Source organism: Lepus europaeus, unplaced genomic scaffold (genome assembly GCF_033115175.1).
Source record: "Lepus europaeus isolate LE1 unplaced genomic scaffold, mLepTim1.pri SCAFFOLD_30, whole genome shotgun sequence".
Lineage (NCBI taxonomy): Eukaryota > Metazoa > Chordata > Mammalia > Lagomorpha > Leporidae > Lepus > Lepus europaeus.
The window spans coordinates 6500259-6516793 of record NW_026909177.1 but is presented as its reverse complement, the minus strand read 5'-3'; the positions used below and the strand labels follow the sequence as shown (position 1 = coordinate 6516793).

The 16535-nt window shown below is 40.4% G+C and overlaps 1 protein-coding gene across 1 annotated transcript; it reads right to left on the bottom strand.

Annotated features, from left to right (window-relative positions):
* Positions 1-6044: 6044 nt before the first annotated feature.
* Positions 6045-7744, bottom strand: LOC133754894 (CCAAT/enhancer-binding protein epsilon-like). The gene is made up of 4 exons (XM_062185244.1): positions 7616-7744; positions 6918-7181; positions 6592-6836; positions 6045-6180 (listed from the first exon to the last, which is right to left on the bottom strand). The coding sequence occupies exons 1-4, from the start codon at positions 7742-7744 to the stop codon at positions 6045-6047; spliced, it is 774 nt and encodes a 257-aa protein (XP_062041228.1).
* Positions 7745-16535: the final 8791 nt, after the last annotated feature.

The window sequence follows — 16535 nt, the reverse complement described above, 5'->3', positions numbered from 1 at the left end:
TAGAGGAACTGCGGCAAACAAACATGATATTTCTGTTTGTATCGATCACATTTTATGCACTTGCCTAACGAAAACACTTTGATTTTCTCCAAAACCATTTTTACTGTAATTTTCTCAGTCCACGGCATACGAATTCCACACAACTTTATCCAGATATGACTGGATGAAACCAGAAATATCCAGTTGTGTTTTGGCTAACTCAATCCGAAATATTGCTACAGACTCTGTGTTTGTGTTTTCTGGATATTATCAACGGAATTATTGTTTTGAATGATTTTTTCAGGGAACATTTAATTTTGTACCATTGAATCACTAATTGGTTCATAATGGTAACACCAGCTCTACACATTCGTATTTTGTAGGGAGAAAGCTAGAGGAATTGCAGCAAACAAACATGATATTTCTGTTTGTATAGATGACATTTTGTGCACTTGCCTAATATAAAGACTTTACTTTGCGCCAAAACCATTTTTACTCTGATTTTCTGAGTCCATTGCATACAAATTCCACACCAGTTTGCCTGGATATGACTGGATGAAAGCGCAAATATCCAGTTGTGTTTTGACTAACTCAATCCGAAATATTGCTACAGCCTCTGTGTTTGTGTATTCCTGATATTAGCCACAGACTTTATTGTTTTGAATGTTTTTTATCAGGGAACATTTAATTTTGTAGCGTTGAAACACTAATTCATTCCACATGGAGACAAACCTCTACAGATTCGTATTTTCCAGGGAGAAAACTAGAGGAAATGTGGCAAACAAACATGATATTTCTGTTTGTATCGATGACATTTTATGCACTTGCCTAACGAAACGACTTTGCTTTTCTCCAAAACCAATTGTACTGTGATTTTCTCGGTCCATTGCATGCGAATTCCACACCACTTTGTCCGGATATGACTGGATGAAACCAGAAATATCCGGTTGTGTTTTGGCTAACTCAATCCCAGATATTGCTACAGACTCTGTGTTTGTGTATTCCTGATATTATCCACAGACTTTATTTTTTTGAATGTTTTTTTTCGGGGAACATTTTTTTTTGTGATTGTAAACACTAATTCATTCCACATGGAGACACCATCCCTACACATTCGTATTTTCTAGGGAGAAAGCTAGAGGAACTGCGGCAAACAAACATGATATTTCTGTTTGTATAGATGACATTTTATCTATTTTCCTAATGAAAAGACTTTGCTATTCTCCAAAACCATTTTTACTGTGATTTTCTCGGTCCATTGTATATGAATTCCACACCACTTTGTCTGGATATGACTGGATGAAACCAGAAATATGCGGTTGTGTTTTGGCTAACTCAATCCGACATATTGCTACAGCCTCTGTATTTGTGTTTTCCAGATATTATCGACGGGCTTTAATGTTTTCAATATTTTACTCGGGGAACATTTAATTTTGTACTGTAGAAACATTCAGTCGTTCATCATGGGGACACCAGCTTTACAAATTCGTATTTTCGAAGGAGAAAGCTAGAGAAACTGTGGCAAACATGATATTTATGTATGTGTAGATGACATTTAATGCACTTGGCTAATGAAAAGACTTTGTTTTTCTCCAAAACCATTTTTACTGTGATTTTCTCGGTCCATTGCATATGAATTCCACACCAGTTTGTCCGGATATGACTGAATGAAACCGGAGATATCCGGTTTTGTTTTGGCTAACTCAATCCCAGATATTGCTACAGCCTCTGTGTTTGTGTTTTCCTGATATTTTCGATGGACTTTATTGTTTTGAATGTTTTTTATCAGGGAACATTTAATTATTTGCTTGGAAACACTAATTGGTTCCAAATGGAGATACCAGCTCTACACATTTATAATTTCTAGTGAGATAGCTAGAGGAACTGCGGCAACAAACATGATATTTCTGTTTGTATCAATGACATTTTATCTATTTGCCTAATGAAAAGACTTGCTGTTCTCCAAAACCATTTTTACTGTGATTTTCTCAGTCCATTGCATATGAATTCCACACCAGTTTGACCAGATATCACTGGATGAAACCGGAAATATCCGGTTTTGTTTTGGCTAACACAATCCCAGATATTGCTACAGCCTCTGTGTATGTGTTTTCTGGATATTATCAATGGGCTTTATTGTTTTGAATGTTTTTTTTACCAGGGAACTTTTTATTTGGGAATGGATACAGTAATTGGCTCCACATGGAGACACCAGCTCTACATATTCTTATTTTCTAGGTAGAAAGCTAGAGGAACTTCGGCAAACAAACATGATATTTCTGTTTGTATCGATGACATTTTATGCACTTGCCTAATGAAAAGACTTTGCTTTTCTCCAAAAGCATTTTTACTGGGATTTTCTCGATCCATTGCATACGAATTCCACAGCACTTTGTCCAGATATGACTGGATGAAACCAGAAATATGCGGTTGTGTTTTGGCTAACTCAATCCGAAATATTGTGAAAGCCTCTGTGTTTGTGTTTTCCAGATATTATCGATGGACTTTATTGTTTTGAATGTTTTTACCAGGGAACATTTAATTTTTTACCGTAGAAGCACTAATTGGTTCATGCTGCGGACACCAGCTCTACACATTCTTAATTTCTAGGGAGGAAGCTAGAGGTACTGCGGCAAACAAACATGATATTTCTGTTTGTATAGAAGATATTTTATCTATTTGCCTTTTGAAAGACTTGCTTTTCTCCAAAACCATTTTTACTGTCATTTTCTCGGTCCATTGCATACGAATTGCACACCAATTTGTCCGGATATGACTGCATGAAACTGGAAATATCCAGTTTAATTTTCCCTAACTCAATCCCAGACATTGCTACAGCTTCTGTGTTTGTGTATTGCTGATATCATCCATGGATTTCATTTTGTTGAATGTTTTTTTCCAGGGAACATTTAATTTTGTGCTTGGAAACACTAATTGGTTCCACATGGAGACACCAGCTCTACACATTCGTATTTTCTAGGGAGAAAGCTAGAGGAACTGCGGCAAACAAACATGATATTTCTGTTTGTATCGATCACATTTTATGCACTTGCCTAACGAAAACACTTTGATTTTCTCCAAAACCATTTTTACTGTAATTTTCTCAGTCCACGGCATACGAATTCCACACAACTTTATCCAGATATGACTGGATGAAACCAGAAATATCCAGTTGTGTTTTGGCTAACTCAATCCGAAATATTGCTACAGACTCTGTGTTTGTGTTTTCTGGATATTATCAACGGAATTATTGTTTTGAATGATTTTTTCAGGGAACATTTAATTTTGTACCATTGAATCACTAATTGGTTCATAATGGTAACACCAGCTCTACACATTCGTATTTTGTAGGGAGAAAGCTAGAGGAATTGCAGCAAACAAACATGATATTTCTGTTTGTATAGATGACATTTTGTGCACTTGCCTAATATAAAGACTTTACTTTGCGCCAAAACCATTTTTACTCTGATTTTCTGAGTCCATTGCATACAAATTCCACACCAGTTTGCCTGGATATGACTGGATGAAAGCGCAAATATCCAGTTGTGTTTTGACTAACTCAATCCGAAATATTGCTACAGCCTCTGTGTTTGTGTATTCCTGATATTAGCCACAGACTTTATTGTTTTGAATGTTTTTTATCAGGGAACATTTAATTTTGTAGCGTTGAAACACTAATTCATTCCACATGGAGACAACACCTCTACAGATTCGTATTTTCCAGGGAGAAAACTAGAGGAAATGTGGCAAACAAACATGATATTTCTGTTTGTATCGATGACATTTTATGCACTTGCCTAACGAAACGACTTTGCTTTTCTCCAAAACCAATTGTACTGTGATTTTCTCGGTCCATTGCATGCGAATTCCACACCACTTTGTCCGGATATGACTGGATGAAACCAGAAATATCCGGTTGTGTTTTGGCTAACTCAATCCCAGATATTGCTACAGACTCTGTGTTTGTGTATTCCTGATATTATCCACAGACTTTATTTTTTTGAATGTTTTTTTTCGGGGAACATTTTTTTTTTGTGATTGTAAACACTAATTCATTCCACATGGAGACACCAGCCCTACACATTCGTATTTTCTAGGGAGAAAGCTAGAGGAACTGCGGCAAACAAACATGATATTTCTGTTTGTATAAGTGATATTTTATGCACTTGCCTAACGAAAAGACATTGCTTTTCTCCAAAGCATATGTCCTGTCATTTTCTCGGTCCATTGCATACGAATTCCACACCACTTTGTCCAGATATGACTGGATGAAACCGGAAATATCCAGTTGTGGTTTGGCTAACTCAATGCGAAATATTGCTACAGACACTGTGTTTGTGTTTTCTGGATATTATCAACGGAATTATTGTTTTGAATGTTTTTATCAGGGAACATTTAATTTTGTACGGTAGAAACATTAATCGGTTCATCATGGGGACACCAGCTCTACACATTCGTATTTTCTAGGGAGAAAGCTAGAGGAACTGTGGCAAACAAACATGATATTTCTGTTTGTCTAGATGACATTTTATGCACTTGCCTAATGAAAGGACTTTGCTTTTCTCCAAAACCATTTATACTGTGATTTTTTCTTTCCATTGCATACGAATTCCACAGCAGTTTGTCCAGATATGACTGGATGAATCCAGAAATGTCTGGTTGTGTTTTGGCTAACTCAATCCGAAGAATTGCTACAGCCTCTGTGATTGTGTTTTCTGGGTATTATCAATGGACTTTATTGTTTTGAATATTTTTATCAGGGAACATTTAATTTCGTACCACTAAAACACTAATTGGTTCATAATGGTAACACCTGCTCTACACATTCGTATTTTCTAGGGAGACAGCTAGAGGAACTGTGGCAAACAAACATGATATTTCTGTTTGTATAGATGACATTTTATGCACTTGCCTAACGAAAAGACTTTGCTTTTCTCCAAAACCATTTTTACTGTGATTTTCTCGGTCCATTGCATAGGAATTCCACAGGAGTTTTTCCAGATATTGTAAGACCCCAGAAAGGGTCTCACAATTCTACCGACCCCAGAAGCACGAATTCCACTCCAATCGATGCAAAAAGCATGAGGAAGTTTATTACATCTGCGCAGATGGGCCGTCTCAAAGCACAACAGCACCCTCTGGTGCAGTGCAAGAAGAGAGGCCCCGATCGTCAACCGCACAGAGTATTTAAGGCTTAAAACCACAACATTAGCATATCTCCACAGCATTACCAAAGATCACAAGATAAACCACAGCATGACAAAACAAATCACAAGGTAAAGGGTTTTTCCAGGGTAAAGGAACAAAGTACTTGAGCAAGCACAAATACGGGGTCATCGTGACCAAAAACTTAACATAGCTCCTAAAATAATTATCACATGCTACAAGTTTAACTAAAGTTCAACTAGCTCATGGAAGCATTTTGCAAGCCCAGCTATTTTGCACAGAAGCAAAACAGTATGCAGTTAACTCATGCAACTTCATTTTAACCCCAGCCCGCCTAATTCTTTCATTCCCCTAATGCTTTCATTCCCCCCTTTTCTTTTTGTCAAATTTTAATCTTAAAATTTAAGTGAAATCATGGGGATGAGTTATACCATTTAATATTACATTAGTAATATGCACCACAGCCATTAATATTATGTCCAAGGGGCAGTCCCCTGTGCCCAGCCGCACAGCCAGGGACGCTGTCAGTGCGGACAATGCAGGTGGGGCGGCGCCGGTTCAGCGAGCGGATTTTAAGAGCCACTCCACTCAAGATAAGACTCTTAAAAGACCGTCCAGTTGCAATGTCCACCTTAAGCCGCCCCCTCAGCCCAAAGCAAACATGGAAGCGCAACCTTGTCTTCCATGTCCTCCGATTTTAAACTTTGGTGTTGTTGAGTTAGGATCAAGGCGGGGGTGACAGACAATCTATCATTAACAAACTGAATAAGCCTATTTATTATGCAGGGCTAAGATTCTTCCATTCCCCCCCCCCGTACTGATTGTTGAGAAGACAGCAACTGAACCCGAGCCAAGGTCGACACGTCTTGGTCTAGTGTCCGTGAACGTAGACGGTGTCCTCAGCCTGGAACGAGTTTAAGCTGATAGGCGGCAGCCGGCCGCCTCCCCATGCGCCCACCAAATCCGCTGCCAGACACAGGTTTACAAGCACATCTCTGTGCCTTGCAGCCGATTTTTATGAGCACAGAAGCAAGTCTACAGGGTAGAGGAAGCATGTCCCGCAGGATAGAAAAAATTACAAAAAGGCATCAGAATTCAAAAACAGAAAATACAACAGAGACAAAAACAGAAAACACATCCCTGAAGAAGTCATACAAATTTGGGTTGATACCTGGTGCCTGTTCAGCTGAATTGACCCAAATACTTCTTGCGACTTTCACACACCCTCTTCGACTTACTTTAAACATTTTACCACTTCCATTTTAGCCTAGAGTAAACTAGCAATCCGGATAAAGTTATTTTTACAAACCATGTCCTTTCCTTATATAAAAAAGCTCTTTTTTTTTCTTTAGCCCTTTTTACCAACAATACTTTTTTTTTTTATGTCCTTAATTTTTAACATTGGTACTGACCAATGACATTAAATTTATAATAGCTTTTAAAAACCTGTGCAGGATATTTAGCTCCTGCGTGAGCTGCTCCACGCGGCTGCGCAGCTGCTCATTTTCTGCCATGTACTGCTGTATCTCCAGAATGCGCCGCTTGGTCTTGCGCACGGCGATATTGTTGCGCTCCCGCCGCAGCCGGTACTCCAGGCTGTTGTTCACTGCCTTCTTGCCCTCCTGCGAGGGGTCAGCAGGGGAGGGCGCCTTGAGGGGGCTGCTGGGGGGCACGATGGTGGCCAAGGGGGCCTCGGGGACGCACAGGGGCTGGCCCGGTGCCATCAGGGTTGGGGGCAGGTGCACGGAGGGCACGGTGGTGGCCAAGGGGGCCTCGGGGACGCACAGGGGCTGGCCTGGTGCCGTCAGGGTTGGGGGCAGGTGCACGGTCGTCTGCCCGCAGTGTGCCACCTGGTACTGCAGGGGATTGTAACTGCCCCGGCTGCCACCTCGGCTGCCCTCTGGCCCCCGGGGCTTCTCCTTCACAGCCACAGTCCTAGGGTTGTAGCTCCCTGGGCTGCTGTCAGGTGCTGACTCCATGGCAGAAAGGTCGGAGAGCAAAGCCGGGGATTGTTCCTCCTGGAAGCCCTCGAAGCCCTGGGAGGCGAACATTTAAGCAAAGCCTGGCGGGGTAGGGAAGTTGCAAAAGAATTAATACTTGGCCCCAACCGATCTACCGCGAGTGTGGGTTTCCATATGCAGTTCATATACAGAAGCTTGAACGCAGCGCAAGTCAGCACTGCCCAGTTTGTTATAGTGCTGTGCCTGTCGCTGCATCCACGCCTCCGCATCCAGCCCAGACCAGATCAATTGGGAAAACAAATATAGTCTAACACCCGTGGTATTAGGAACCCCCAAATAAAAGCCGTCGGCGACATCTCGACCCAGTCCCCAGTGCCAGTTCTCCGTTATTTACTTGGTTAAAGCCTCCCCTAGCTGAACAAAGCTTTCTTTAGCTAAACCCCCCTGCACCCTGGCCACCTCTGGCTTGCCCGGGAAACAGAACTGGGTCCATTATCTGACTCCGGTACCTTTGGTTGTCCAAATCGGGGAAACATTGGTGCAATTTCCTTTCTTTGTCGGAAAAGCCTCTGTCTGTTCTGAGTTCCCCATGGGTAGTGGCAAAAGCGTACCTGCTGTTCTTGTGAATTTCCACCCATTCCTTTTTCTTGGCTGCACGGAGTGCTTGGTCTATAGCGATCAGCTCTGCCCGCCGAGCAAAGTTCTTGGGGGGGGGTTGGAGGTAGAAACCCAGACCACTGACCTCGTTCGGCCGCCTCCCACTGTTGTCCCCCTTGTACTCCGGAAGCTAGGGGGATATGTCGGCTCACGTGGGCCCGTCCCGGACACCGCAGGAGGTGATGGAGCATTATCCACGGGAACCTGGGCAGGGCCTGCATCCCCAACACTGTCCCCAGCCGTGTGATGGACCACACGTATCCCAGCGAGGGAGGGGCCGCTGTCGCCCAGCCTCACCACTCCGCTGCTGCCGTCTTTCCTCTCGCTGGCTTGCAGAGGCCGTTTTCAGTCAGTTCAGTCCCGTGTGGCAGACGTGCACCACTGGATTCCCGTTGTTAGTCGGATCTTAAGCAGACTTGTCCTTTGGGCACTTCTCTGTGCTTTTGTCGGTCTCCCGGGGTCCCTGCCTATCCTGATTCTCCCTTACTCTGCTTCCTTTTAACTGTGGTGGCCAGGATCCTAGTTAGTTCCTTTTTCTTAGCCCATCCTAAACTTCCCCTTTTGTTTTTAACTAAATAACTTTTAAGCTAAGCAATGTCAATTTTTACCCCTGTAACCCCTTTAGCTAAGCCTCTCAGGAGAGTCTGGCAGTAGAGTCTGAGTCTCCTACAGAGTTCCATTTAAGTGTAGTAAAATTAATGTTAGTAAAACAGGCCCTGCAAGTCCTATCAGGGCTTGTGATCCCAGTTATATGGAGGAGGAGGACGGCCAGCTAGAAGGGGCTGGGGGTCCTTCCTCCTCTATTTCATCGGATTCTTCCTCCTCCATTTCTCTTCTGGTTTCCAAAAAGGGCACCGCGGGCCTTCTTGGAAAGCGGGGGATATAAGGTGCCCTTCTAAGGAGGCGGGGGGAATAAGGTGGTGGAATATCAAAAAGGTCTTCCTGCTCGCCTGGAGGAGCTATGGGTTTCTCAGGTTTGAGGGTGTCCAATTCCTGTAATGGATAGAGGGTCGAGGTAGGGTATTTGCCCTGGTCTGCAATTTCCGATACTAGGGGTGTTGCGGGTAGAATCGGAGGGGGTTTGGGGCTCGACGCCACCCCCAGGGCAACTGCTGACAACTCAGAACTGGGCTTCATCCTCAGGGCGGTGGTGGGTATAGTAGGATCGAGCTCTGCCACCGCCCTGTTGGAAAGGAGGAAAGGTTTTACCCAGTCTGGGGGGTTTTTCGCCAGGTCCTCCCACACAAAGATGTAGGGCACTTGATTCGGGCGCCCTTCTTTACCTCCCCTGCAGACCTGGCTCTTCACCTGTAAGATAATTCGAGAGTCAAAAGTCCCATCCCGTGGCCACCCGATGTTTAAGGCTGGCCACTTGGACATACAGAAACTTGTCCAGTTCTTCTTCTGCACTCTTATAGACAAGTTTTGGGCCCGCTCCCGGACCTCTCTCCAATGACCTAGAGTAAGACTCAAAGGTGTAGTTAATTCCTGTCCCATGTTGGAGGGGAAAGGCAAATAAGGAAAGTATATTAGAACACAGAGAACAACCACAAGACTCACAAAGACACTGCGCGCAAAACCAAGACAAAACTGAAACCAAAACTTCCGATGGGAGCGGAGCGGCTGCCACCCGCCAGGCTCCCCCAGAATACCGCCACTGGAGCGTCCTCCAGGGCCTGAGCCAGGGGTCTTGACACGTCTGTCTTGCCTACTACTGGCTCTTTTCAGATACAGGTCCCGTACAGGCACAATTCCAAAAAGGCGCCTACAGAAACAATCAATAAAAATTTTTACAGACTCACAGAAAACAAGGAACTTACCTCCGATTGGAGAATGGAGCGTGGGTCTGGGGTCTCAAATCCCGGATGAGCCCCCAAGAATGTAAGACCCCCAGAAAGGTGTCTCACAATTCTACCGACCCCAGAAGCACGAATTCCACTCCAATCGATGCAAAAAGCATGAGGAAGTTTATTACATCTGCGCAGATGGGCCGTCTCAAAGCACAACAGCACCCTCTGGTGCAGTGCAAGAACAGCACCCTCTGGTGCAGAGTATTTAAGGCTTAAAACCACAACATTAGCATATCTCCACAGCATTACAAAAGATCGCAAGATAAACCACAGCATGACAAAACAAATCACAAGGTAAAGGGTTTTTCCAGGGTAAAGGAACAAAGTACTTGAGCAAGCACAAATACGGGGTCATCGTGACCAAAAACTTAACATAGCTCCTAAAATAATTATCACATGCTACAAGTTTAACTAAAGTTCAACTAGCTCATGGAAGCATTTTGCAAGCCCAGCTATTTTGCACAGAAGCAAAACAGTATGCAGTTAGCTCAAGCAACTTCATTTTAACCCCAGCCCGCCTAATTCTTTCATTCCCCTAATGCTTTCAATATGACTGGATGAAACCGGAAATATCCGATTTTGTTTCGTCTAACCCAATCCCTGATATTGCTACAGCCTCTGTGTTTGTGTTTTCTGGATATTATCCACAGACTTTATTGTTTTGAAAGTTTTTATGAGGGAACATTTAATTTTGTGCTTGGAAACTCTAATCGGTTCTACACGGAGACAGCAACTCTACATATTTGAATTTTCTAGGGAGAAAGGTAGAGGAACTGCGGCAAACAAACATGATATTTCTGTTTGTATAGATGTCATTCTATACACTTACCTAACGTAAAGAATTTGCTTTTCTCCAAAACCATTTTTACTGTGATTTTCTAGGTGCATTGCATATGAATTCCACACCAGTTTGTCCGGATATGACTGGATGAAACCGGAAATATCCGATTGTGTTTTGGCTAACTCAATCGGAAATACTGTGAAAGCATCTATGTTTGTGTTTTCTGGATATTATCGATGGACTATATTGTTTTGTATGTTTTTAGCAGGGAACATTTAAGTTTGTACCATTTAAACACTAATTGTTTCCACATGGAGGCACCAGCTCTACACATTCGTATGTTTTAGGGAGAAAGCTAGAGGAACTGCTGCAACAAGCATGATATTTCTGTTTGTCTAGATGATATTTTATGCACGCCTAGCGAAAAGACTTTGCTTTTCTCCAAAACCATTTTTACTGTGATTTTCTCAGTCCATTGCATACGAATTCCACACCAGTTTGTCTGGATATGACTGGATGAAACCAGAAATATCCGGTTGTGTTTTGGCTAACTCAATCCCAGATATTGCTACAGCCTCTGTGTTTGTGTATTCCTGATATTATCCACAGACTTTATTGTTTTGAATTTTTTTTCATCAGGGAACATTTAATTTTGTGCTGCGAAACACTAATTGGTTCCTCATGGAGACACCAGCTCCAAATATTTGTATTTTTAGGGAGAAATCTAGAGGAACTGCGGCAAACAAACATGATATTTCTGTTTGTATAGATGACATTTTATCCACTTGTCAAACAAAAAGACTTTGCTTTTCTCAAAAATCATGCTAACTGTGATTTTCTCGGTCCATTGCATCCGAATTCCACAACAGTTTGTCAGGATATAACTGTATGAAACCAGAAATATCCAGTTGTGATTTGCCTAACTCAATCCCAGATATTGCTACAGCAACTGTGTTTGTGTTTTCTGGATATTATCCACGGACTTTATTGTTTTGAAAGTTTTCTATCAGGGGAAATTTAATTTTGTGCTTGGAAACACTAATTGGTTCCACATGGAGACTCCGGCTCTACATATTTTTATTTCCTAAGGAGAAAGCTACAGGAAATATGGCAAACAAACATGATATTTCTGTTTGTATCGATGACATTTTATGCACTTGCGTAACAAAAAGACTTTGCTTTTCTCCAAAACCATTTTTACTGTGATTTTCTTGGCCCCTTTCATACATAATCCAAACCACTTTCTCCGGATATTACTGGCTGAAACCAGAAATATCTGGTTGTGTTTTGGCTAACTAAATCCAAAATATTGCTACAACCCCTCTGTTTGTTTTTTTCTGGATATTAACAATTGAGATTATTGTTTTGAATGTTTTTATCAGGGAACATTTAATTTTGTGCTTGGAAACACTATTTGGTTCCACATGGAGACACCAGCTCTACACATTCGTATTTTCTGGTGTGAAAGCTAGAGAAACTTCAACAAACAAACAAGATATTTCTGTTTGTATAGATGATATTTTATGCACTTGCCTAACGAAAAGACTTTGCTTTTCTCCAAAACCATTTTTACTGTGATTTTCTCGGTCCATTGTATACGAATTCCAGACCACTCTGTCCGGGTATGACTGGATGAAACCAGAAATATGCAGTTTTGTTTTGGCTAACTCAATCCCAGATATTGCTACAGCCTCTGTGTTTGTGTTTTCTGGATATTTTCAGTGGACTATATTGTATTGAATATTATTTATCGGGGAACATTTTATTTTGAGCTTGGATACAGTAATTGGTTCCACATGGAGATACCAGCTCTACACATTTGTATTTTCTAGGAAGAAAGCAAGAGGAAATGCAGCAAACAAACGTGATATTTCTGTTTGTATAGAAGACATTTTATGCACTTGCCTAACGAAAGACTTTGCTTTTCTCAAAACCATTTTTACTGTGATTTTCTTGGTCCATTGAATTTGAATTCCACACCAGTTTTCCGGATATGACTGGATGAAACTTGAAATATCTACTTTTGTTTTGGCTAACTCAATCCCAGATATTGCTACAGGCTCTGTGTTTATGTTTTCTGGATATTATCAATGGACTTTATTGTTTTGAGTGTTTTTTATCAGGGAAGATTTTATTTTGAGCTTGGATACAGTAATTGGTTCCACATGGAGACACCAGCTCTACAAATTCAAATTTTCTAGGGAGAAAGCTAGAGGAACTGTGGCAAACAAACACGAAATTTCTGTTTGTATAGGTGACATTTTATGTAGTTGCCTAACGAAAAGACCTTGCTTTTCTCCAAAACAATTTGTACTGTGATTTTCTCGATCCATTGCATACAAATTCCACAGGACTTTGTCCGGATATGACTGGATGAAAACAGAAATATGCAGTTGTGTTTGGCTAACTCAATCCGAAATATTATGAAAGCCTCTGTGTTGGTGTTTTCTGGATATTATCGATGGACTTTATTCATCTGAATGTTTTTATCAGGGAACATTTCATTTTGTACCGTTGAGACACTAATTGGTTCATCATGGGGACAGCAGCTCTACACATTCGTATTTTCTAGGGAGAAAGCTGGAGGGACTGCAGCAAACAAACGTGATATTTGTGTTTGTATAAATGACATTATATGCACTTGCCTAACGAAAAGACTTTGCTTTTATCCAAAACCATTTGTAATCTGATTTTCTCAGACCATTGCATACAAATACCACACCAGTTTTTCCGGATATGACTGGATGAAACCGGAAAATATAGTTGTGTTTTTGCTAACTCAATCCCACATATTGCTACAGCCTCTGTGTTTGTGTTTTCTGGATATTATCCACAGACTTTATTGTTTTGAATGTTTTTTATTTGGGAACATTTTATTTTGAGCTTGGATACAGTAATTGGTTCTACATGGAGAATCCAGCTGTACGTATTATTATTTTCTAGTTAGAAAGCTAGAGGAACAGCGGCAAACAAACATGATATTTCTGTTTGTATAGATGACATTTTATGCACTTGCCTAACAAAAAAACTTTGCTTTTCTCCAAAACCATTTTTACTCTGATTTTCTCAGTCCATTGCATACGAATTCCACACCAGTTTGTCCCGATATGACTTGATGAAACTAGAAATATCCGGTTGTGTTTTGGCTAACTCAATCCGAAATATTTTGAAAATCTCTGTGTTTGTGTTTTCTGGATATTATCAATGGACTTTATTGTTTTGAATGTTTTTATCATGGAACATTTTATTTTGATCTTGGAAACACTAATAGGTTCATCAGGGGGACACCAGCTCTACACATTCATATTTTCTAGGGAGAAAGCTAGAGGAACTGTGGCAAACAAACGTGATATTTCTGTTTGTATAGATGACATTTTATGCACTTGCCTAACGTAAAGACTTTGCTTTTCTCCAAAACCATTTTTACTGTGATTTTCATGGTCCATTGCATTCAAATTCCACACCAGTTTTTCCGGATATGACTGGATGAAACCAGATATATCCGGTTGTGTTATGACTAACTCAATCCAAAATATTGTCAAAGCCTCTGTGTTTGTGTTTTCTGGATATTATCGATGGAGTTTATTGTTTTGAATGTTTTTTATCAGGGAACATTTAATTTTGTACCGTTGAAACACTAATTGGTCCAGCATGGGTACACCAGCTCTAAACATTCATACTTCTAGGGAGACACCAAGAGGAAGTGCGGGAAACAAACGTAATATGTCTGTTTGTCTAGATAACATTTTATGCACTTGCCTAATGAAAAGACTTTGCTTTTCTCCCAAACTATTTTTACTTTGATTTCCTCAGTCTATTGCATACGAATTCCACACCAGTTTGTCCGGATATGACTGGATGAAACCAGACATATCCGGTTGTGTTTTGGCTAACTCAATCCAAAATATTATGAAAGCTTCTGTGTTTGTGTTTTCTTCATATTATCAATGGAGTTTATTGTTTTGAATGATTTTATCAGGGAACATTTCATTTTGTACCGTTGAAATACTAATTCGTCCATCATGGGTACACCAGCTCTAAACATTCGTACTTCTAGGGAGAAAGCTAGAGGAACTGCGGCAAACAAAAATGATATTTATGTTTGTGTAGATGACATTTCATGCACTTGCCTAACAAAAAGACTTTGCTTTTCTCCAAAACCATTTGTACTGTGATTTTCTCGATCCATTGCATACCAATTCCATACCAGTTTGTCCGGATATGACTAGATGAAACCAGAAATATCCGGTTGTGTTTTGGCTAACTCAATCCTAAATATTGCTACAGCATCTGTGTTTGTGTTTTCTGGATATTATCAATGGACTTTATTGTTTTGAATGTTTTTATCATGGAACATTTTATTTTGATCTTGGAAACACTAATAGGTTCATCAGGGGGACACCAGCTCTACACATTCATATTTTCTAGGGAGAAAGCTAGAGGAACTGTGGCAAACAAACGTGATATTTCTGTTTGTATAGATGACATTTTATGCACTTGCCTAACGTAAAGACTTTGCTTTTCTCCAAAACCATTTTTACTGTGATTTTCACGGTCCATTGCATTCGAATTCCACACCAGTTTTTCCGGATATGACTGGATGAAACCAGATATATCCGGTTGTGTTATGACTAACTCAATCCAAAATATTGTCAAAGCCTCTGTGTTTGTGTTTTCTGGATATTATCGATGGAGTTTATTGTTTTGAATGTTTTTATCAGGGAACATTTAATTTTGTACCGTTGAAACACTAATTGGTCCAGCATGGGTACACCAGCTCTAAACATTCATACTTCTAGGGAGACACCTAGAGGAAGTGCGGGAAACAAACGTAATATGTCTGTTTGTCTAGATAACATTTTATGCATTTGCCTAATGAAAAGACTTTGCTTTTCTCCCAAACTATTTTTACTTTGATTTCCTCAGTCTATTGCATACGAATTCCACACCAGTTTGTCCGGATATGACTGGATGGAACCAGACATATCCGGTTGTGTTTTGGCTAACTCAATCCAAAATATTATGAAAGCTTCTGTGTTTGTGTTTTCTTCATATTATCAATGGAGTTTATTGTTTTGAATGATTTTATCAGGGAACATTTAATTTTGTACCGTTGAAACTCTAATTCGTCTATCATGGGTACACACCACTCTAAACATTCGTACTTCTAGGGAGAAAGCTAGAGGAACTGCGGCAAACAAAAATGATATTTATGTTTGTGTAGATGACATTTCATGCACTTGCCTAACAAAAAGGCTTTGCTTTTCTCCAAAACCATTTGTACTGTGATTTTCTCGATCCATTGTATACCAATTCCATACCAGTTTGTCCGGATATGACTAGATGAAACCAGAAATATCCGGTTGTGTTTTGGCTAACTCAATCCTAAATATTGCTACAGCATTTGTGTTTGTGTTTTCTGGATATTATCAATGGACTTTATTGTTTTGAAAGTTTTTTATCAGGGAACATTTTATTTTGAGCTTGGATACAGTATTGGTTTCACATGGAGACACCAGCTCTACACATTCGTATTTTCAAGGAAAAAGCCTGAGGAACTGCAGCAAACAAACATGATATTTCTGATTGTATAGATGACATTTTATGCACTTGCCTAACGAAAAGACTTTTCTTTTCTCCAAAACCATTTTTACTGTGATTATCTCAGCCCATTTCATACGAATTACACACCAGATTTTCTGGATATGACTGGATGAAACCAGAAATATCCGGTTGTGTTTTGGCTAACTCAATTCGAAATATTGTGAAAGCCTCTGTGTTTGAGTTTTCTGGATATTATTGATGGACTTTATTGTTTTGAATGTTTTTATAAGGGAACATTTAATTTGGACCGTTGGAACACTAATTGGTTCATCATGGGTGCACAAGTCTGCACATTCGTATTTTCTAGGGTAAAGCTAGAGGAACTTCGGCAAACATGATATTTCTGTTTGTGTAGATGAGATTTTATGCACTTGCCTAACCAAAAGACATTGCTACTCTCCAAAACCTTTTTACTGTGATTTTCTCTGTCCATTTCATACGAATTTCACAAGAGTTTGTCCGGACATGACTGGTTGAAACTGGAAATTTCTGGTTCTGCTTTGGCTAATTGAATCCCAAATATAGTGAAAGCCTCTC